Source organism: Triturus cristatus, chromosome 6 (genome assembly GCF_964204655.1).
Source record: "Triturus cristatus chromosome 6, aTriCri1.1, whole genome shotgun sequence".
In the NCBI taxonomy this organism is placed as follows: domain Eukaryota; kingdom Metazoa; phylum Chordata; class Amphibia; order Caudata; family Salamandridae; genus Triturus; species Triturus cristatus.
Window position 1 is genome coordinate 1,563,167,172 of NC_140589.1, and position 23,366 is coordinate 1,563,190,537.

At 46.7% G+C, this 23,366-nt stretch overlaps 1 protein-coding gene across 1 annotated transcript in view; it reads right to left on the minus strand.

The window, feature by feature from the left end:
- APLF (aprataxin and PNKP like factor) overlaps positions 1 to 23,366 on the minus strand; it is a 702,995-nt gene that overhangs the window by 418,480 nt on the left and 261,149 nt on the right. The window contains exon 3 of the mRNA XM_085612712.1: positions 10,255 to 10,421. Within this exon, the coding sequence (XP_085468838.1) occupies positions 10,255 to 10,421 (167 nt within the window). The remainder of the gene's footprint in view (positions 1 to 10,254; positions 10,422 to 23,366) is intronic.

The window sequence follows — 23,366 nt, forward strand, 5'->3', positions numbered from 1 at the left end:
GAGATGGCTAGCATGCCTGAGGAAAACCGTTCTTTTTCTGCCACCAAGTCATGGTCTGGTGCAAACATCAGCTGGGTATTGTCAGCTTATGAGATTATATTCAAGCCAAAGTGCTCTGCGATCCCAGCCAAAGGAGCCATATAGATATTAAACAAGGTGGGACTAAAACATGAGCCCTACCGCACGCCCTTATCTAGGATTATTTTGCGTGAGGAATAATGACCCACAATGACAGTTTGATGTCTATCAGTCAGGAAATATTGAAGCCATTTTAATTCCAGACACTGAATGCTAATTTCTTATAGTCTTTCCATCAGCCTTATATGGGGAATGGTGTCAAAGGCAGAGGAGAGATCCAATAATAAAAGTATCATTGGGTTTCCTGCATCCACTCCCAGGCACAGAGAATCAGTTACTGCCAGAAGCGCTGTTTTGGTGCTAAGGCATGGACGGAAGCCAGATTGGGAAGGGTCAAGGATATGATTAAGTTCAAGATAAGAACTGAGTTGCTTATTAATAAGACCTTCGAGCTGTTTACTTAAAAGAGGTAATAAGGATATAGGGCGATAATTGCTTAGCGATTTATGATCCAATGAAGGTTTTTTTTTTTTAATGGGACGTACACAGGCCGTCTTCCATTCTGGCGGGATGGTACCTGTTTTGACTGAACAGTTAAAAATCTCTAAGATTCCTGGGGCGCAAAGAGTGGCCAACAGAGACATTGTTTTGGGTGGACAAGTATCCAACGGGGAACCAGACTTCGCTGATACCAAGGAGCTATGGATTGTTTCCAGTGAGAAAGGCTCAAAACTCTCTAAAGTGTGAGAGGTAGTTGTTGGCTGCTTAGGCTTAAAAGTAGAGGTCCCTAGGTCTTGATGAGGGACAATATGAAGTTCTGAATAAATATTGGAAATTTTGTCCTGACAGAAATTTGCCAACGACTCGCAGAAATTCTGGGATTCAGGCAGAAACTGGTAGCACGCCGTGGAAGTAATAAAGTCATTGACTATATTAAAAAGAGCTTTGGAAGAGTAACCTGCCCGGTCGATTTGATGGATAATAAAGCAAAGCCAAGCTGTTTTGATGTTGTGGTGGTAGCAGGTGAGCATTTGTCTGTACAAATCCTTGTCTCAGGGGCTCTTGCTCTTACGACAGCGCCGCTCTGAGTGCAACAGTAGGGAAAGCGGAGGGATAAAATTACTATTCCCACTACAGTCAATTCAAAATTAAAAACAAACAAAATATAAACGAAAAATATTTAAAAAACAAAATTAATTTAAAAATATGTAAATATGTTAAAAATTAAAATACAAATATATTTAATATTAAAAACTGTTAATAAATAAAAATGTATTATAATGTTAAATACATATCACAAATACCTACAAATATTATGTTGAATAAAATATAAAAATATTTTACAAACAAACAAATATTTTTAGTTGGAAATTATTTATAAACAAAAACATTATTACATACATTAATTTTATTCACCTCCTATCCTATAGCACCACACAATTCACAACCCACTTCTAAATTAAAAATAAAAAGTACTTCCATATTTGACATAATTATCATTTAAATAAATATTAATTAAAACATATCAAAATTAACTTCCCATACTTTACCCATATAAACCCCGCATCCCACACCTAAAATTAATTACACAATTTCCATATTTCATTTTCAGTTAATATTAATTTACAACTAATTATGAATTAATTAAAAATAAATTACTTCGCACCCTTCGCCCCTAAAAACCCCACAACCTGCACCTAAAATGTATCACACAATTCCCATATTTAATTTTAAATTAATTAATTAATATTAATTACCAACTAATCATTAATTAATTAAAAATAAATTGCTTCCCACAATTAACACTAGAAAATCTCAATTAAATAAATATTAATAAACAAATACAAAAATATCATCAATTTCATATAATTAAATTACTTCTCACCCTATTACCCTATAAACCCACAACCCAGTACGGAACTAAAAAACGCAAAAGGTAATTGAAATAAAATTGATAACTACTAAAAATGTAACACATATATTAATAAAACATAAACAATACTCATACAAAAAAAGACATCATACATCTAAAATATATACTAAAATACATAACACTAATTAAAAAAATCGATATTTTAAACTATATATTTGCGAACGATATTAATGACTTCTATATTTTTAAAAACAATAATTCTTACCTTCAAATCGATATTCTTGACCACGACATTCTTCTTGTCGATATTTATGACTCACAATATTTACGACTCGATATTTGTGTAGATCGACATTTCCAACTCGATATTTTGTCTGCACACAAATTCTATTGTGCGATTACTTAAAATCTTCGCAATTTCCCAAGTTTATACCATCACATTGAGCGAGAATAAAATAAATGATAAAACCTACTGATACATACATATTTTTACAGTAACTTTTCGATTACACTCAATTCGGTCACCATACTGGGGATAGCAGGTATAAATAAAACCAAAAAGACAATACATTTCACTGCAGTTATAATTTGAACGTGCATAATTGGTTACAGTGCCTGCCCATCAATTGAGGACACATAGTCCTAGCTGAAAATGCCTATCCTCTCGTGACAATGTGTTTATTATACATATACTGTTAAAAGGAGCTTATGTTTAATACCGAAAAAAGTCTGTATCTCCAAACCCTACTCACGCCTGGTAAATATTTATTTGTCATTTGATCATGCATAGTTGGTTACAGTGCCAATCATTGTGCAGGCATATACGTTCCCAGCTAAAATATGCTTATCCTCTAAAGTGAAGATGTGCTTATTCTCTCTAGAACTTTTGACAAGATCTTTAGTTCAACCTCAAAAAGCTTTTATATATCACAAACACACTCCCTCCTAGTATACAGCTATTTGAGATAACTCCTTCACTGCACCAGTTATGCGATTTGCCGGCATTTAAGGTGCTAAGTATATATGCAAATGTGATAAAAAGTTGTTAAAAGAACCTATATTTGTCAACGCACCAATTTTTTAAGACCATTTAACGCCTAAGCACTCCCCCGCTCAGTTAGACGTTACTCTTAATGTGTCATGGAAGCCAATATGTTTGGATGGTTACACGAGCAGTATACAGTGTTCAATAATGAAGTACAAAGAAAGTCTGCTTTGGTTATTGGAGTGTTCAACTGCCTCTAGACAGCTGTCAGAGGCAAGTGCATCTTCCTTTTCTTTGTTGTCACCGGGTTCCTTTACATCATTCAGCCAATCAATCAATCAATCAATCACGGTATTTTAAAGCGCGCTACTTATCCTTGAGGGTCTCAAGGCGCAGAGAGGGGGTGGGGGGGGAGTTGCGCTACTATTCGAAGAGCCAGGTCTTGAGGAGTCTTCTAAAGGCGAGTACGTTTTTGGTCTGCCGTAGCTGGGTAGGTAGGGTGTTCCAGGTCTTGGCGGCGAGGTAGGAGAAGGATCTGCCGCCGGAGGTTGTTCGTTGGATGTGGGGGACGGCAGCGAGTGCGAGGCTGGCGGAGCGGAGCTGGCGGGTGGGAGTGTGGAAGCTGAGTCTGCTGTTCAGGTAGGCTGGTCCGGTGTCGCGGAGTGCTTTGTGTGCATGGGTGAGGAGTTTGAAGGTGATCCTCTTGTCGACGGGGAACCAGAGTAGGTTTGTCAGGTGGGGGGTGATGTGGCTGCGGCGGGGGACGTTGACGATCAGTCGGGCGGAGGCATTTTGGATGCGCTGTAGTCGTCGTAGGTGTTTGGCTGGGATTCCGGCGTAGAGTGCGTTGCCGTAGTCCAGCCTGCTGCTGACGAGGGCCTGTGTCACCGTTCTTCTTGTTTCGGTCGGGATTCACTTGTTGATCCTGCGAAGCGTGCGGAGGGTGTTTAAGCAGGAGGAGGAGACGGCGTTGACCTGTTTGGACATGGAGAGGGAGGAGTCGAGGATGAATCCTAGATTGCGTGCGTGGTCGGTGGGTGTCGGTGCTGTCCCGAGAGTGGTCGGCCACCAGGAGTCGTCCCAGGCCGAGGGGTTGGGTCCGAGGATGAGGACCTCCGTCTTGTCCGAGTTCAGTTTCAGCCGGCTGCTCCTCATCCAGTCGGCGATGGCCTTCATTCCGTCGTGGATGTTGGTTTTGGCGGTGCACGGGTCCTTGGTGAGGGAGAGGTTGAGCTGAGTGTCGTCGACGTAGGAGATGATGTTGAGGTTGTGGTGGAGGGCCACTTGTGCGAGGGGGGCCATGTAGATATTGAACAGCGTAGGGCTGAGGGAGGAGCCCTGGGGGATGCCGCAGATGATGTCGGTGGCTTTGGATCGGAAGGGTGGGAGGCGGACGCTCTGGGATCTGCCGGAGAGGAAGGATGTGGTCCAGTCGAGGGCCTTCTCTTGGATACCGGATACTTGGAGGCGTTTTTTAAGAGTGCGATGGCAGACCGTGTCGAAGGCGGCCGAGAGGTCCAGGAGGATGAAGGCTGATGTTTCGCCGTTGTCTAATTGGCGCCTGATGTCGTCTGTGGCGGCGATGAGGGCAGTCTCAGTGCTGTGGTTTCGTCTGAATCCGGATTGGGACGGGTCCAGTATGTTGTTGTCTTCGAGGTGGCGGGTCAGTTGCATGTTGACGATTTTCTCGATGACATTCGCCGGGAATGGGAGTAGGGAGATGGGCCGGAAGTTCTTGAGGTCCTTGGGGTCCGCCTTGGCCTTCTTGAGGAGGGCGTTGATTTCGGCGTGCTTCCAGCTTTCCGGGAATGTCGCTGTTTCGAAGGAGATGTTGATGACCTTCCGTAGTTGGGGGGCGATGGCTGCGTCTGCCTTGTTGAATATGTGGTGTGGGCACGGGTCTGTCGGCGATCCTGAGTGGATGGAGTTCATGACCTTGCGTGTCTCGTCGTCGCTGACATTGGACCAGGAGGTGAGGCGGTTGGCGTTGTTGGTTTTCGGAGGAGGGGTGGAATCTGGCATGGTCGGGTCGGTCGTGGTGTTGAAACTGTCGCGGATGTCAGCGATCTTGCGGTGGAAGAAGATGGCCAGTGAGTAGCACAGTTCCTGTGAGGGCGGGATGTCGTTGGTGTTGGCGCTGGGGTTGGATAGTTCTTTAACGATGCGGAAGAGCTCTTTGCTGTCGTGTGCGTTGTTATCCAGGCGGTCTTTGAAGGAGGACCTCTTGGCTGATCTGATGAGGTGGTGGTGTCTGCGGGTGGCGTCCTTGTGGGCTGCGTGGTTGTCCGGTGTACGTTTGTGGAGCCATTTCTTCTCCAGTTTCCGGCATGCGCGCTTGGAGGCCAGGAGCTCGTCGGTGAACCAGGTGGCTCTCTTGCTGGCGTTGTTGTTGGGGGGTTTCTTCAGTGGGGCGAGGTTGTTGGCACAGTCGTCGATCCACTGTCTGAGGTTGCGGGCTGCGGCGTCTGGGTTGGTGGGGTCGGTGGGTGGGTTCTGGGAGAGGGTGGTGAGCAGCTGGACTTCGTTGACTTTGCTCCAGCCGCGGCGAGGAAGCTGTTGGGTGCGGTGGTACATGGTTGGTTTTTTGAAGGTGAAGTGAATGCAGCGGTGGTCGGTCCAGTGGGGTTCGGTGGTGTGGTTGAAGGTGACGTGGGTGTTTGGGGAGAAGACGGTGTCCAGCGTTTGGCAGGCGGCGTGGGTGGGTGCAGTGACGAGTTGTCTGAGGCCGAGGTTGGCGAGGTTGCCGATCAGCGTGGTGGAGTTGACGTCGTTGTTGTTCTCGAGGTGGAAGTTCAGGTCCCCGAGGAAGATGTAGTCCGTGGAAGCGAGTGCGTGGGTGCTGGCGAGGTCGGCGATGGAGTCGCTGAACTGGGCCCGGGGTCCAGGGGGTCTGTAGACGAGCGTTCCTCTGAGGGTGGTGTTGGGGTTGGTGTGGATCCGGAAGTGCAGGTGTTCGGCGGCGTTAAGGGTGTCGTCTGCGTGGGTGGTGACCTTGAGGGTGGACTTGTGGACGATGGCAATTCCTCCTCCGATGCCGTTGGCGCGGTCCCTGCAGGAGATCTTGTAGCCGTCTGGGATGGCAATGGCTATGTCTGGAGCAGAGGAGTCGTTCCACCATGTCTCGGTCAGGAAGGCTACGTCCGGGGCAGTGGCGTCGAGCAGGTCCCAGAGCTCGATGGCGTGTCTGCGTGCGGAGCGGGTGTTGAGGAGTATGCAGCGGAGGTGGTTGGGTCTGGTCCTTGATGGTTTGGTGGTTCTGTCGCAGGTGAAGCTGCAGCTGCGGCAGGAGAGGGGTCCGTGGGTGCGTTTCGGGGCGGCCTGGTTGCAGCGTTGGTCTCGGCCGGTGTTGAGCGTTGTAGCCGAGGCTGGGTATGGTGCGGTGGGGTGCATGGTGTCCAGGGGTTCTGGTGCGGTCCTGACGCGGACGGGCGCAAATGGGCTTGCCTCTGGCGCGCCAGCGGGCGGCCGCTCAGAGTCCTGCATTAAGAAGGGGTGGAGGGAGGGAGGAGCAGCTGGGAGGCGGGTGGCGGGGAGCGAATGGGAGAGGAGGGGGCGGGGCAGCAGGGGACGCAGCGGCGGGAAACAGGCAACAATTACGATGAAAATACGAAAAATAGTCAGTAAAGCAGCGCAAAGAGAAAGCAGGCAACAAATGCAAGAAAGATACGAAAAACAGTCACTAAGGCAGCGCACAGAGAGAACAGGCAACAATTACGATGAAAATACGAAAAACAGTAGAGCAGCGCACAGAGAAAACAGGCAACAAATATAATACAAATACGGGAGACAGGCAGCAGATCAGAGCGAATACTTACCGACCACCACTGGGCCACCAGGGATGAGGCGCAGGCGGGAGCCTGCGGGTGGCGGAGGGCCTCGAACTCCCAGCAGCAGCGAGGGGCAGCAGCCACAGGACACAGCACCAGCAGGGAACGCTGGGGCGGTGGGGGGAGCGTCCTGGCCTGAGAACAGGTCAAGGTTCCAAGCCAAGATCGTACCTCTATCATGAATTTCCCGTGTTTAGCCAACTCTGGAGGAGTGGTACTGGAAAAAAGTGCCGATACTGCTTCTGCATATATGTCCGTACCCCTTTTAATAGGAACATTGGATTTAGTATCTTCCGTCATTGTTGTAGCAAGACTAGACAGCAACACACCAAGTGCAAGAGGAACTCGTCTCTGTACGTGCAGAGTCTGCATTTGACTATATGTGCTAAACATTTCCACCCTAGTTTTAGATTTATTATTGGCAAGGGCACCAACCTGGCCCATTGCTTTTTTTTAAGCATTTCCTTCCCAAGACACGGTTCAGATATTGCTGTATATTGTTTGCTTTGTAGGAAGCAATTAGACATGGCTGCCCTTTATTGCCCTTATATCTGGTAATATTCTCTTTCTGCGACAGCTGGTATATTTGTTTGTTTATGAAGTTCTTCGTGGCAGCACGATTTGTGCCTTCCCATGCCCAGTTTTCGGCTGCCAGATTTAGTGAGGCCACAGCTTTTTGCATGTAGCTGTTCCAAGGGTTAGCGATTCCTTTGTATATTGCTCTGAGTACATCCTTCATAGCTCCTGCTGGGGCTTTAAGGACCTGGTAATAGTATTTCACCCGAGTGCCCAAACAATCATAATTTTGCAGGATGAGACCAAACTCCAAAAGAATCCGTGACCTGCCCTTATATTTCGGTAGCCTGAAGATGGTTTGTAGCTCTGGCACTAGGGTTTTTCCATCATTGCATTATTTTGGCCTGGGAAAGCTTGTTATGCATGCCCTGCTATTGCCAATAGTTTGGTTTGTATGACTCTCCAGATAGGTACTGTGGTTGGACTACATCGTTTTCCATGGAGTTTGCATAGATAGTTGATTGTACTTTGGCTTTCATCTTAAGTTGGTATATATATGGCTTCCCTGCATCACTAATCCATGCCCAAGGTAGTTGTACGTTCTAGCGGTTGGATAGCCTGAAAACCCAGTCATCAACTTAGTAAGGCCTTCTTAACTAATAACCAAATAAACACCACTTTGATCTTGTTTGGGTTGGCTGCTAGGTCATTTCTTTCACTGTAGACGATTAGACCTTCCAAACCCCTTTGTGGAACTGTTTTGGTGTGGTCAAATATTACCAAATCATCTGTGTACTGCAGTAAATGCACCTTTTGTGGTCCAATTTTCAGGGTGGCTATATTTGCCCTTGGGAGTTAATTTGTGAATATTTAATATATACATAAGTAGTCTCGTCAAAGAATATCTATTGATTTTCTCTGTAATGTAGACGGAGAAGGCTCTAAATTAAACTGAGTGAAACAGCCATCCTCAAATGTAAATTTAGATTTCGGTGGGCGTAAGAATAGGGTAGAGCTAAAGCTACAGATATGACCCCATCTATATTGGCCATGTTGATTCATCTCGGTCATATTCCGTAATGCTTGTAAGTAATTTAAGAAGCTTGCAGAAAGCTTTCTGAGGGCAGTCACAAGTAGATATTCTTAGACTGCATTGTGCGTACAGCCAGATCAGCCATTAAAAAGGATCAATAGTAGGGTCTTATTTATTAAAACAATGTTAAAGGGGAAAAAAACTCCTTTAACTTAAGCTTTGATTGAAGGGTTAGAGGGTGAGCCATGTATCCGCCCAAACCTTAATTTATTTTTTGTTAAAGTACAGAGATATCCTAAAAGGAGGAGTAGAAGCTGTTCCGTGTTCTTTGTAGAGAAAGAAGGCTTCTCTGGGTTCCCATTGGATCTGCCTCTTGAGTTTCCCTACTAGGCTGCATGCGGTCTCTCATTCGCACTCCATTATAGATGAGCAAGTTAGTAGGAGCTCGCTATGGCTCTGGGCGACCAAAGACACAAATCTGTGATTTGTTAAAGAAATTGCTTGCAAAAGCGATGCGGTACAAATGTTACATAAAATGCAGCGTAATCAGGGCTTTAAATGGGATGAAAAAACTGGGGGGGGGGGGGGTCTCTCAAAGGGGCTGTAATTAAGGGCGTGGCTTAAAGACTCGCAAGCTAAAAATCTGTGCTTATCATAGTGTGCCGCCCGACTTGTATTTTGCTGTTTCTGTCATTGCAATCAGATCCTATATACAACAAGTAACATCATACCTACAACAAGCCAGGACTATTGGCTTTGTCAACGGTTGTTAGTTGCACAAGATAAATAAGCAGCAAATATGGCTTGTATTTAATATTGACCAAGCTTCCACTTAAAGCCCTGGTGACACCACCACAATATTGCTGCTCCTGAATTTCAAAAAGAGAAGGGAAATCCAGAGAGAAAATTACTCTCTCTAAAGGATTTGCCATCCCCTACAAACCTCACTTGGCATGACATCATGCCGTAAATTCTCCACTAGTGAGAAGTGAGTAGTGGGAGCAGCGCACATCGATGTGCCTGCTGTCACTGCAGTCCAGAAAAAAACGGACCACCTGTGCCAGGCACAAAACAGAGCGCGATAGAGACCCGTTTCGAGGCCTCCATTAAAAAACTACTGGTGCTCAGCACCAGTGAGACCCGGCCCACTTAAAGCCCTGGGTGTTATTATAACCCCATGCAGAACACAGCAGGTTAAAGTAGTTGCAAGAGTTGAACCAACTCAATGCCCACATTGTGCATGAAATGGCGATCCTAACCGAGTGTGGTCCTCTGTGTTTAGGGGGGATAGGTGAAGAATCACAATAGAGTATTCCACCATATTTAAAGCTACCCAACGACGTAAAAGGACCGACATACATATTTCCTCATGGTGACTTTTACAGCACACCACAGCCATGTCTGTTCTCTAAGCTGGGCAGCACGGGAGAATAACACGGCACGAGCAAATATTTCTATCTTGATAACAACAATGTTATTTCGAATGGGCGGCAGAGCTGACATTTCCTGGATTCTTTGCATGACATTTGAGGAGATTGATTGAACAAGATACGATATATATTGTGTAATCAATTTACACAATATGACCTTTACTTCCATAAACACAGAAACTCAGGATTCTTTGTTAAATATGAAGTTTTAGGGAACAGGATATAACAGCAAGAAGTATACAAACAATTCTGCCAGCAACCTTAGCTGTTCATGACAACGAAAGTGCTGGCTTTGAGCTCACGAAAAAAGAAACCACCTTCAGCACAACAGAAGACGACTGCGGTACGACAGCTGCCACCCTTAATCGTGTTCTCTGGCTCCCAGCGCCATAGCAAAAAGTCCAAAAATAAACTCAAATTGGTTTTCAAAGCAGACCTTAAGAAATGCAACACACCGTGTTGTGTTTTTTCCGTGTTGCCTGCCAAAGTCTTTGCGCATGAAATAGCTTTACCTTAAAGTGCTGTCCATATCCGACTGAGTGGAGACGACCTTGAAAACAAATTTGTCTGGCAACAGGGAAAAGCTGTCACCTTCGTCCAGCCACTGCCATTTGTCTTTCTCCAGCGGCAAGAACTGCTTTTTATGGGAAGGCTGGTAAAAACACGGATTCACGTGTACCTAGGAAATAAGAAAGCAGAAAATCAGCATCAACCATCCTAAAGCACAACACTAACAGAACATGCTAACGAAACACCGAAAATAATAAGCGCGAATGTAAAACTGCAGCGCTGATGCTGCGAAACCACCTGTTGTATGTCAGAATCCACGAGTCTCTCTCCTCTAGTACTTCAAAATGGCGCTGCTTTCAGCACAGAATTGGTCACCCTGAACCCTCGAAGGTAGCTATTGGATCCCCAAGAGACTGTCACCCTGGCAGACTAAAAAAAACGAGCTGCGTCGACATTTCAGTATTTTGGCGCCAGTATCTTCTCTCCAAATACAATGCTATTCTTTATTGTTCTTTCCTCTTCTAACATCCTTCCCTTGACTTTTAGCTCAGTGAACTCATGATTATTGTGCTCAAATTCACACATATTTGTCAGTATCAAGTTTAATTACGTGCACATAAAAGTCTTCCTCCCTTATTTTATATCTAGGCCACTGCCCTTCCTAATGTTTTTCGTTATGTTTATTTAGAGGTGGGTGAGCCACTGAAAGCTCGAGCCAGGTTCGCGCCTGAAGCCTTGCTCTGGCTCAGCTCGAGGTCCTCCTTTTGGAACCTCGACCCTATAACTAGCCAAGCTTTCATGTGGATTCTGCCTGCCTCCTTCCTTCTAGTCAGGATGTGGCATTACAGTCAGAGCTGCCGACTGTGGAGCAACCAAGGTTTGAGTCTTGGCTCAACATCCTGTGTTTCTGGGCAAATCGCGTAATGCCTATAAGCAATGCATGTGGCCTTGTTTAATGTATAAGGCAATCGTGTAAAGCACTCTGAAACCTTGGGGTCGAGTTTGCAGTAGGTTTTTAAAAAATGCACTGAGTTGTAAACCATGGGTACTCACAAGCATTTTCCCAGGAGTCAGAAAGTTTGGTTTGTGATGTGACCGAGAGCCGCATTAATGCTTGCAGATGGGGGTTCCAGGAGTGGGAGGTACGAGGGGGTTGTAGTAAGGCGCGTGTAGGGGAAGCCAAGTATGTACGTCTAGTGCCTGACCTGCACAATGTGAAACCAGAATACCGGGGATTAATCTTGGCTTCACCATTATACCAAATTTTGTGAACCTAGGCAATTGTCTTATTTCATTTTCCCTTTTTCTTCATTATCGAATATAAGAGGACCTCTAAGCGCATGACTTCAGGATGTGCGCTGTACAAAACTTTCTCCTGTGGTTGTTTTAATAATAAACTTTAATATTGTTCATGTATAATAACCCAGGTCATCCAAATTGTGCACAAAAAGACTTACTTGCCTCTTAATTCATTAGTGGCATTGTTGTCAGGGTGGGGGAGAAGAATGATTGTTTCACAATTCATGTTTGAAAACCATCACAAACAAATACTTCTCAATGCCCTGGGTGGCAGATCATTTGGTTTCCTGGGGGCCCAGGCTTGGAACAAACTCCCAGCCACTCTTCGGGTCATCCCAGACATTAAAGTTTGTAAGAAACACCTAAAAACAGCACTTTTCTTGCTGCCCCACCCGCTCTCTGTCAGTGCCGGGACACTATTTGTAACGGTAGCGCTATAACAAATTTGGTTAATTAATTCATTCATTCACTTATATAATCTGATGTACTAAGGTGAACCGGTTCTGCATCTTACTGAAATACACTTTTTGAATTTTGAGGAGACCTTATCATAGTTTTATACTTTTGCAGCGAGATGTCTTTAAAAATTAAGGTGTTCCTAAACTTAAGTGGTGCAGGACAACCTAGTTACCTCCTTTCTTTAACTTCAATGAACCTTTAAACAAAGGCATGCCTGTTTGTTTAACAACTTTATAATGTTAGTGCTGAGTGAAGTAAACTGCAGCTGAGTGCTGCTGTTGACCAGGGGGCGCATGTAAAGGCCAGGAGGGCCCATGCAGCCCCATGCCCTATTTTGACTATCACTGGTAGAAACAAAACCTTAACATAAGTAAAGACAAATAGACGCACATTTACTAGCTGATTTGTACAAAGTGAAACCAGAAAAACAGGATAAACTACGGTTTCCATGTTTTGATGTGTTTTCTTCATTATCACACAATAAAACACTTTCAAATATGCAAGTTCAAAATACCAATTATATTAAGCTATATCTCTTAATAAGCACCCGTGCGTCCAACGCATAAGTGCTGATAAGTGCTCATGTGCGTCGGACAGCTCCTGCGTGTACGACGCCATGGCACAGGGAAGCCCCCTGAGCACGTAGAAAGACAGGAGAGGTATCGTTAGAAAGAGGAGAATCTCTCTAGCAGGCACGAGGGAGGGGGGAGCGGCCCCTTGGGCAAGGGCCTTTGCTCCCCCTATTTTACATTGGGTAAATTCAGAGTTTCTGCCCCCCCCGGCGGTAGATGGGGGCAGTAGCCCAAAATCGTCCCTCCCCCGGAGGGGCAGAAAGCCCACTAGACACCATGGTTTTTTACCCAATGAATTTAGGGGTGGGGGCTGCCCAAGATGGGCATGCCAAGCACAATTCCAGTTTTTCTGCCCCCCGGGAGGGGGCAGAAAGCACCCTAGACACCAGGGATTATTTTTTTATAGGCCTGGGGTGGGGGCTGCCCAGAATGGGCATGCAAATGCCCACACCATACCTCACCCCGAAAAAACAAAAGACGGGGGAGGAGCTCGCTCGCGAACAAGATGGCCGCTTGAGCCTTGAGCTCCGTATCGCTGATAATCTATCCTTGAATTATCCGACAGCCCACTCAATATCAATGCCCCTCAAGCAGTGAAGCAAGCACGGATGTTGCCAGCATTGTGGAAAACTGCTCCCGAGGGCAGGCACACCTGCGGAGCCTAAGACATCGTTGTTGGAAGCGGAAGCCTTGCTGGGCCTGAGATACCCGACCCTCGGCTGAGGGAAAGGCGGAGCGACGTCATTTTAGTGCCGCGGACGGAGGAAGGTTGCGGCCGGCACTCACGTCCTGGAATCTCTGCCTCACACGGAAGCGGGCACCAGTAGTCCGAGTCAGCGGGATTGCTGTAGAAGTATCCGGGACTCGGGGAGACAGCACTAGAGGTATGCGACGCCCCGTACTTCGAGTCCTGGCGGAGGCATGAAGATCCTGAGCTCGCGCAGGGACCCCAGTGCGGAGCTCCGAGCAGTGACGAGGCAGACGCTACACTCGTAATCATAACGGAGGAGATATTAGTGAGGGGGATCCGGGCCAGTTGGGCAGCGGCGGCTGGAGGAAATAGTCTGGGAGCATTGATATACCATTACAGGGGCCGAAGTTTAGGGCGCATAAAGCCCGTGGAGGCTACACTGAGGAAGACAGGGCCTGGAAACTTGAGCTGACCTGGACTAAGAGCTAGGGCTACACTGAACGAGTGACACTCTTGTGGAACTGTACCCTCCCAGAGACCCTGAGACAACCGGTGGGTCACAAGGGACCGCCAAACGGATATTGCTTGATAGATCTGGAGCAGGGGTACACTCCGGGGAACAGCGCTAAGAGGCTCGTAACTGGCCCTGGCCAGGAGTATAGAGAGACTGAGCCGGAGCTCCTCGGAGCACAGGATGAAAAGAGCGGCAATGGTGAGGCCGCGCGTAGTGAAGTAGGAGGCGTGTGAAGTAGCGGAGGGCACATTTGCAGTATCGGGCAGAGATCGGCCCCACTGGCGCCAAAACAACCGTAGAAGACTCAACAGGTGACAGAGGAGGTGTTATCCTGCAGGGTTTATTGCGCCCATTGATAATAAGGATTACCTTTCAAGTCTAGGGCCGACTGCCACAAGGGAATCGTAAGAAGAGAGCAGCCTCATTCTCGCCTGTATCAGAAGAGTCCAGGAGGCGACGGAATCATAGATACTCCCTGCATTGTGTAACCCAGAAGGGACAATGGGCCGCTCGGACAGGTCGCAACCGAAACTCACGTTTGAACGGAAGCGCTCGATATCACAGGACACCACAACAGAAGACTCCCCCAGGATGCCTGCTTCCATGGAGGGCGACCCAGACATCAGGAGTATGCTTGTGTCTATAGAAAGGAGCTTGCGAAAACGGCATTAATTAGCTAAGCACGAAAATGGACGCCCAATCCTACCATATGGACAGAATGGCGGAACGTCTGGATAAGCATGCGGAGAGGCTAGATATGTCCGAGTGGAGGCTCACTGAGGTAGAAGAAGCACACACTACGCTGGACTCGGATCATAAGCAACTTGGGAAGGTCATGCGAATCTTACAAGACAAGACAGAGGATTTGGAGGCTCATTCGCGACGCTGCAACTTAAGAATTACTGGTGTTCCGGAGACCACCCCCACTGGAAATATGGAACATTTTGTGGCGAAGCTACTAGTCACCCTTCTAGGAGAAAACACCTTCTCAAATATGTTTGTAGTAGAGACGGCACATTGCTCCCTGGGCCCACGCCCACCGTCGGGGGCCCCTCCGCACCCAATTATAGCAAAACTGCTTAGCTACCGGGACACCACTTTCCAAATTGCGAGGGAAAAACAGGGGTTGGCATATGAGGGTTCTATGATTTCACGGCTCGTGTGCAGGATGCTCGCACACAATTCGCACCCATGAAAAAACAACTCCGTGACCTGGGCCTAGACTATGCAATGTTGTACCCAGCCAAATTACGGGTCAACAGACAAGGCCGCTCCCATATTTTCACAGACCCGACGGCACTACAGAAGGCGCTTAAGGGTTGGTCCAAAGAACAGCGCCGGGGTCCGGAAAGTCTTCTAACAGACGAGGCGACAGGAGGATCGTTGGAGGAACAGGACTGAAAATACCTCACTCCCTTACCACTGATAAGTACAATGAGCGCTTGAAGAGAGTCTGGGGGGAGGGGGTGCAGAGGGGGTATGTACATAAGGGTATGTTGTTGCCAAGCCTGACATGAGTCGGGGGGTTCGTACTGGATGCACCAGCGGAGACGCGATGAATCTGATTATAGTGTTCTGGCGAGATTGCCACTCGAGGGCGGATAACTGCTCCTGGTTGCTATGCAGTTGAAAGCAACCTATTGCGCCAGAGATACTGAGACTCGAAGTGGGGGGGGGGGGGGTAACTTGGGCTCACAAAAAGAGCCAAAGGCAACCATCCCACATGCAGAATGAATGCCAGGGGCTAACGATAAACTCAGTAAAAGTGTCCCAGTCCATTTGGTCCGGGAGCAATTTAATGTGGGGGCTGTGTGAACACTAATCGGCATGCAGGGGCTGAGAAGAGAGATCATTTGAATATTGAAAAGTTTATAACCTACAGAGCGACCTCTGCCCACGAGTGAATCACACTAGTGTTGTAAGCGCACAGAGGGGGGGAGGAGGGAAGGGGTGGGAGGGTCAATTTGGGGGATGCCGCGCGACCGAGTTGGGGGTGGTCTGCTGGGGGAGGGGGAAGGCAAGACGGAGTTTTTTTTTTTTTTTTATTAAAGAGGTTTGTTCAGTTTTTATGTAAAACACACAATTTCCGCAAGCTGCTCCTGTCAGGACGCTATGCCAGGCTACTTGAGAAGGTAGGCGACACTTAACATGGCTAATACATCGAAAGCAATAGACTCTCTCCGTGCATTGACGTAGAACGTTAGAGGGCTTAATGATCACCGCAAACTACGTAAGGTACTGAATTATCTCACGCGGCATAATATAGATGTGGCCTTACTTCAGGAGACTCATCTTCCTATACAAAGTGCAATGTTACGTCACAGAGGGCTGTTGGGTAATGCCAATGTTTAGGGTTTCACTACACATGCCTGAGGGGTAATGATCTGGGTTAACCCTAAATCAGATTACACGATCGAACTGCTGAAAGCGTACTCCGGGGGCCGGTATGTGATATCTAGATGCAGAGGCAAGGGCTTAGACCTACTTGTAGTAAATGTATACAGTCCGAATTATGACTGCCCAGAATTCTTTACTGAATTAGATGGGTCCGGAGGCTCGGTGAGGAGACTGGCGGCGGCTGCTCGAACACTAGAGAGTGTCATGATTAATAAGGACCTCAGGGATGTATGGAGAGAACTGCACCCGATGAAGGGAGGTTTCACACACTATTCAGCATACTATGATTTACACACATGCATAGACTATTGGCTGGCTTCAACGTCCTTAATGGGTTAGATACGATCCTGTCAGGTACTACCGCGCACGTTATCAGATCACTCACCACTTCTACAGGTGCTGGCAACACCCAAGCACACAATCCCACCATTCACATGGTGCTTTCCACCTTATTCACTCCTCGACCCCCTCTTTCAAGAGGAGTTGACAGAAGCAATAAATACATACTTCGACACAAATATAGGCTCCGTGGAGAGTTTCCAAACAATATGGGAGGCATTTAAGGTGTGGCGATGGCCAAGCACTCGGGGGTCCTGCGCTCTATATGCCAGCGGTTGGCGGCCCTGGAGCAGCAGTTGGGGGAGCTGGAGGCGCGCCAGTCGACTGGGGAAAATGAAGAAGTGACAGGCGTAATGAAAGTCCTGCTAGCAGAATACCAAGAGGCGGCCGATAGGGAAGTGAAACACCTGTGAAAGTATGCCACGGCACGAGTCTATGGGGAGGGAGAAAGACCGGGATCGGTACTTGCAAATGTTTTAAAAGCTAGGCGCAGCAAAATACAGATCTCTGAAAATAGATCGGAAAAGGGAGCAATGCTGACCGACGAGGCGGATACAGCGAACAGATTCAAAAGATTTTATTCTGAACTATATGCTTCCCGTTCATCAGGCATGGATGACAAAATCCTAGACTATTTGGAACATATTAAATTACCTTTCCTACCTGATAACTATGGAGAATTCCTGATGCAACCCATCAAAAAAGATGAAATATTGGAGGCTCTGGCGAGCATGAGAGCGTCAGGTGCTCCAGGCACTGATGGCCTCACTGTGAGCTTTTATAAGACCTTTATCGAACAGTTACTCCAACCACATCTCTTCTTTATTCGATGATCTATGCTTAACGGGCAAGATGCCACAAACTATGAGAGAAGCACTGATCGTGGCAATCCCCAAACCGGACAAGCCCTTGGAGGGATGTGGCTCTTATCGGCCTCTCTCGCTGTTAAATGTAAACACTAAGAGCCACATGCATCAACGAGAAAACTGCTCGCAAACGGGCAGATTAGCAGAATCTGCCCCTTTGCGACCGGTATTTTTGCATTTGGGATGCATCATCCCAAATGCAAAAATCGCTATTTAAGGAATCTCTAAATAGCGATTCCTTAAATTGCGATTGCATTTAGGGAATCCCAAATTGAGATTCCTTAAATGCAATGCATGAAAGTTTAAAAATTAGCGATTTTGCTAATAGGGGGAGCAAATTACCATGAAGTTGAACTTCATGGTAATTTGCAAAAACTTTGAAAAATGCACTAAAGTGCATTTTTCAAAGTTCCATTTTACACACACACATGCCCTTGGGGCATGTGTGTGTGCAAGATGTATTCATATGCAGATTTCAGGGGTGCAACAGGGTGTCTTTTTGACGCCATGGCACCCTTGAAATAGCATGAGCAATTTGCGATTCTCTAATTGAGATTAGCAAATTGAGAAAGTCCTCCCATTCATTCCTATGGGTCTCTAGGCTCATAGGACTCAATGGGGAGGTATTCCTTAATTGCGACTCGCAATTTGCGAGTAGCAATTAAGGAATGTTTAGAAATCGCTATTTTGTAAGCGATTTCTACATGCATAGCCTTTTGCTATTCCTTATTAGCGAATCCTTATTTTTCGCTATTAAGGAATCGCAAATGGCATTGTTGATGCATGTGCCAGCTTGATGTTTGCCAAGGTTCTGGCCAATCGCCTAAATCTGCTGACCTCGGAACTGGTGGCCCTGGAACAGGCTGGGTTTATACCAGATAGGAATCTCACATACAATATACGCACAGTGTTTGGGCACCATACAACACGTCAAACAAGACACTAAGGCGTTGCTGTTTTCCTAGATATGGAAAAGGCCTTTGACTCAGTGGAATTGCCTTTTCTGCGACAAGTACTGACTCGGATGGGGCTTGGGCCAGTCTTCCTACAGTTGATTTTATTCTGAACTATATGCTTCCCGTTCATCAGGCATGGATGACAAAATCCTAGACTATTTGGAACATATTAAATTACCTTTCCTACCTGATAACTATAGAGAATTCCTGATGCAACCCATCAAAAAAGATGAAATATTGGAGGCTCTGGCGAGCATGAGAGCGTCAGGTGCTCCAGGCACTGATGGCCTCACTGTGAGCTTTTATAAGACCTTTATCGAACAGTTACTCCAACCACATCTCTTCTTTATTCGATGATCTATGCTTAACGGGCAAGATGCCACAAACTATGAGAGAAGCACTGATCGTGGCAATCCCCAAACCGGACAAGCCCTTGGAGGGATGTGGCTCTTATCGGCCTCTCTCGCTGTTAAATGTAAACACTAAGGGCCACATGCATCAACGAGAAAACTGCTCGCAAACGGGCAGATTAGCAGAATCTGCCCCTTTGCGACCGGTATTTTTGCATTTGGGATGCATCATCCCAAATGCAAAAATCGCTATTTAAGGAATCTCTAAATAGCGATTCCTTAAATTGCGATTGCATTTAGGGAATCCCAAATTGAGATTCCTTAAATGCAATGCATGAAAGTTTAAAAATTAGCGATTTTGCTAATAGGGGGAGCAAATTACCATGAAGTTGAACTTCATGGTAATTTGCAAAAACTTTGAAAAATGCACTAAAGTGCATTTTTCAAAGTTCCATTTTACACACACACATGCCCTTGGGGCATGTGTGTGTGCAAGATGTATTCATATGCAGATTTCAGGGGTGCAACAGGGTGTCTTTTTGACGCCCTGGCACCCTTGAAATAGCATGAGCAATTTGCGATTCTCTAATTGAGATTAGCAAATTGAGAAAGTCCTCCCATTCATTCCTATGGGCCTCTAGGCTCATAGGACTCAATGGGGAGGTATTCCTTAATTGCGACTCGCAATTTGCGAGTAGCAATTAAGGAATGTTTAGAAATCGCTATTTTGTAAGCGATTTCTACATGCATAGCCTTTTGCTATTCCTTATTAGCGAATCCTTATTTTTCGCTATTAAGGAATCGCAAATGGCATTGTTGATGCATGTGCCAGCTTGATGTTTGCCAAGGTTCTGGCCAATCGCCTAAATCTGCTGACCTCGGAACTGGTGGCCCTGGAACAGGCTGGGTTTATACCAGATAGGAATCTCACATACAATATACGCACAGTGTTTGGCACCATACAACACGTCAAACAAGACACTAAGGCGTTGCTGTTTTCCTAGATATGGAAAAGGCCTTTGACTCAGTGGAATTGCCTTTTCTGCGACAAGTACTGACTCGGATGGGGCTTGGGCCAGTCTTCCTACAGTTGATTGGCGTGTTGTACAACGTCCCTTCAGCACGCATACATCTGGGGAATTTGGTCACTGATCCCATAGCTATCACTAGGGGCACTAGACAGGGTGCCCCTTGTCGCCAACGTTATACGCCTTGGTGGCATGCTCACAATTGGATTCATGGAGCGGCAGATGTGCAGTTTCTTCGTATGGAAAGATTATTTACTGAACCCCTTCTGGCCGCGATTTTTGAACCAATGGATCGTAGAACAGGGTTTCTGGACTCTATTAACACAACGCGACACGCTTGGCATTGCCTGTTACAACAGCAGGCAGGAGCTCTGCTATACTCCCCTGAGTTGCCGATAGAATGGATGGTCTGGTTGGCTCCCTGTCGTGATGAAGGGGTCATTAAGGCGTTACACAAATTAAATATTCTCAAAGCAGGAGACCTTTTTGATGGTGGGGTTGCGAAGACATGGGATAAGGTAGTGAACTCGGTAGACACGTATACCTTACTGCAAAGCTTCCAGTTCCACCGCGTACGCAGTGCACTGCATCAACAGTTGGGGGATGACGTGAATGAGCCCCCAGAGATGAAAGAACTATCGTACGTTATTAAAACTAAGACACCCCATAAGATAGTCTCAAATATTTATAAACAGGCAATGACATACCGCTCCAACCAGTATTCCAAAGCCAGGTTGGCTTGGCAGAGGGATTTGGGAGTGACGATTGAAGACGATATGTGGCATTTCTGTTGTGCTAACACGAGATGCATCTCACTACACGGCAGGCACAGGCTTATACACTTCAAATATATCAATAGAATGTACTACACACCAGAACGGTTGCACAGATATGGGTTGAGGGCTGATGCCGCTTCCGAACAGCAGATTTTATACACCTAGCGTGGAGGTGCCCAGGTGTACATAGCTATTGGGAAAAATTCTTCAGTGAGCTTAGCGCCATTTTTGCCACACAGATCACCCCAGACCCAGTAGTGGCGCTGTTGGGCTACTCTAAAACACTGCCCAAAGCCATACGCAGATTAGTTGACATGGGACTTCTTCTGGCAAAACGCAGGGTGGCCATGTGCTGGATGAGGGTCCCCCTCCCTACGATTAAACAACGGTCGCATGATGTACTATATTGCTGCACACAATCGGAAACCTTCAGTGAACTGCTTCCACCACGGAGCAGACCAAAGAATATTTGTGGGCTGTACACCACTTATCTGCTTACTAAGGGGAGTAATTCGGCAGGCAAGACGGCGACAGAGACAGGCGACAATGCTGCCCCCACGCTCAGCAGAAGGCAGTTTAGGGCACATATACATTGACAGATAACTTATCAAAGAAACAGGAGAATCCTCAGACTTATAATTTGCGGAGTATGCCCTGGTAGGTGACTTGGTGTTCGTAGCGACATACAAAAAGAGGGAGAATGTACTTTTTGGTAAAGGACACTGTCCAAAGGCAAAGATAGGCGTTCCGGACGGTAGCACATTATGTTGGAATGTTTTATTTGTTTGTTAATTAAAATAAAGGATCAGATTGGTGATACACAAAGTCCTATCGCGCTGTGAGGCAAGCGCAGTTATTCTGAGAGTGTGGCGCTGCCTTCCCACTGGGATGTTGGCTACAAAGCTGTGTAAATCTCCTAACAAATTGTGCAGCCGGCCTCAGCGTTGTAGGCGAATGGCTGTGTATTGCAGTGAAATTATTTTCACAATAAACTGTTTAAAAATAAAAACATTAAAAAATGACTTTCTGCCCCCCAGTTGGCAGATGGGGCAATAGCCCCTGATCTGCCCCCCAGGGGGCAGAAAGCCCACTAAGCACCAGGGATTATTTTTTTTATATACTTAGGGGTGGAGGGTGCCCAGAATGGGCATGTCAATGCCCCCACCACCCCAAACAAAATGCTACAGTCTTTCTGCCCACCCCCCAGAGGCAGATGGGGCACTAGCCCCTCATCTGCCCCCCATTGGGGGCAGAAAGCCCACTAGCCACCAGGGATTTTTTTTCCAAAGTTCGGTGTGGGGGTTGCCCAGAATGTGCATGCCAATGCCCCAACCCCCTAAAAAATATGCCAGTCTTTCTGCCCCTCCCAGGAGCCAAAGGGGGCAGATAGCCCACTAAGCGCCAGCGATTATGCTGGCTTTTTTATAGGTAGGGGTGGGGGCAGCCCAGAATGGGCATCCCAATGCCCTCACCTCCCCAAAACAATAGCCACGGAATTCCTGCCCAGATTTTCCCCTCCCCAGGGCGGCTGAAAGCCCACTAGGCACAGACTTCTTTTCAGAATGTGCCTACCTCTGGGTTTTGGGTCCTAGCACAGCTGGCTCCTAGGGAAACATAGCAAACCTTTATATTTTTGAAAACTACACACCAAGGGAAATCCAGGATGGGGTGACTTGTGTGGCTCTCACTAGGTTCTGTAACCCAGAATCTCTTGCAAACCTCAAACCTTGTTTAAAAATAAAACATATTTTGCTCACATGTCAGTGATGGAAAATTCTGGAATCTGCGCAGATCCACAAAATTCCACCCGCCCGCATTTCCCAAAGTCTCCCGATACTTGTCTGGGCAGGCTTACTAAACGCGTCAGGAAACAGCCCAAGACCAAACGTGGACACACCACATTTTTACAGTGAAAACTGACCCTTTTTTTTGCAAAGTGCCTAGCTTTGAGCCCTAGCTCTGTCTGCACCTATAGAAACCTAGCAAACCTATACATTTTTTAAAACTAGATACCCAGGGGAACCCAGGATGGGGTGACTTGTCTGGCTCCCACCAGGTTCTGTAACCCAGAATCCCTTCAAACCTCACATTTCTGTGATGGAAAGTTCTTGAATTTGCATGGATCCACAAAATTCCACCCACCCCGCATTCTCCAAAGTCTTCCGATAAAAATAGCACCTCACTTGTGTGGGTAGACCTAGTGCCCCTGACGGGAAACGACGCACAAAACAACGTGGACACACCACATTTTTAGAGTGAAAACTGACCCCTTTTTGCAAAGTGCCTAGCTGTAGATTTTGAACCCTGGCTGTGCCGGCACCTAGAGAAAGATAGCAAACCTATGCATTTTTGAAAACTAGACACCCAAGGGAATCCAGGATGGGGTGACTTGTGTGGGTCTCACCAGGTTCTGTTACCTAGAATCCCTTGCAAACCTCAAACTTAGTAAAAAAAAAAAGAATTCTCCACATTTCTGTGATGGAAAGTTCTGGAATCTGCGTGGGACCACAAACTTCCACCCACCCTGCATTCTTCAAAGTCTCCCAATATAAATGGTACCTTACTCGTGTGGGTGTGTCAAGTACCCACGAAACGCAAGAGCCCAAAACGTATTGTGGAGTCATCAAAATTACCTATCACAAAACAACCTGGTTTTGCAAAGGGTGGGTTTTGACCCCGGGGTCAGCAGCCATCTAGGGAAACCTACAAATTCCACACATTTCTCAAAATTAGACATGCTGGGGAGTCCAGTGAGGTATGGCGTGCGTGGATCCTCCAACAATTCCCTACCCAGAATCCCCAGCAAACCTCAAATTTAGCTGAAAAACTAATCACATTTTCCTCACTTTTCTGTGTGGGAAAGTTAT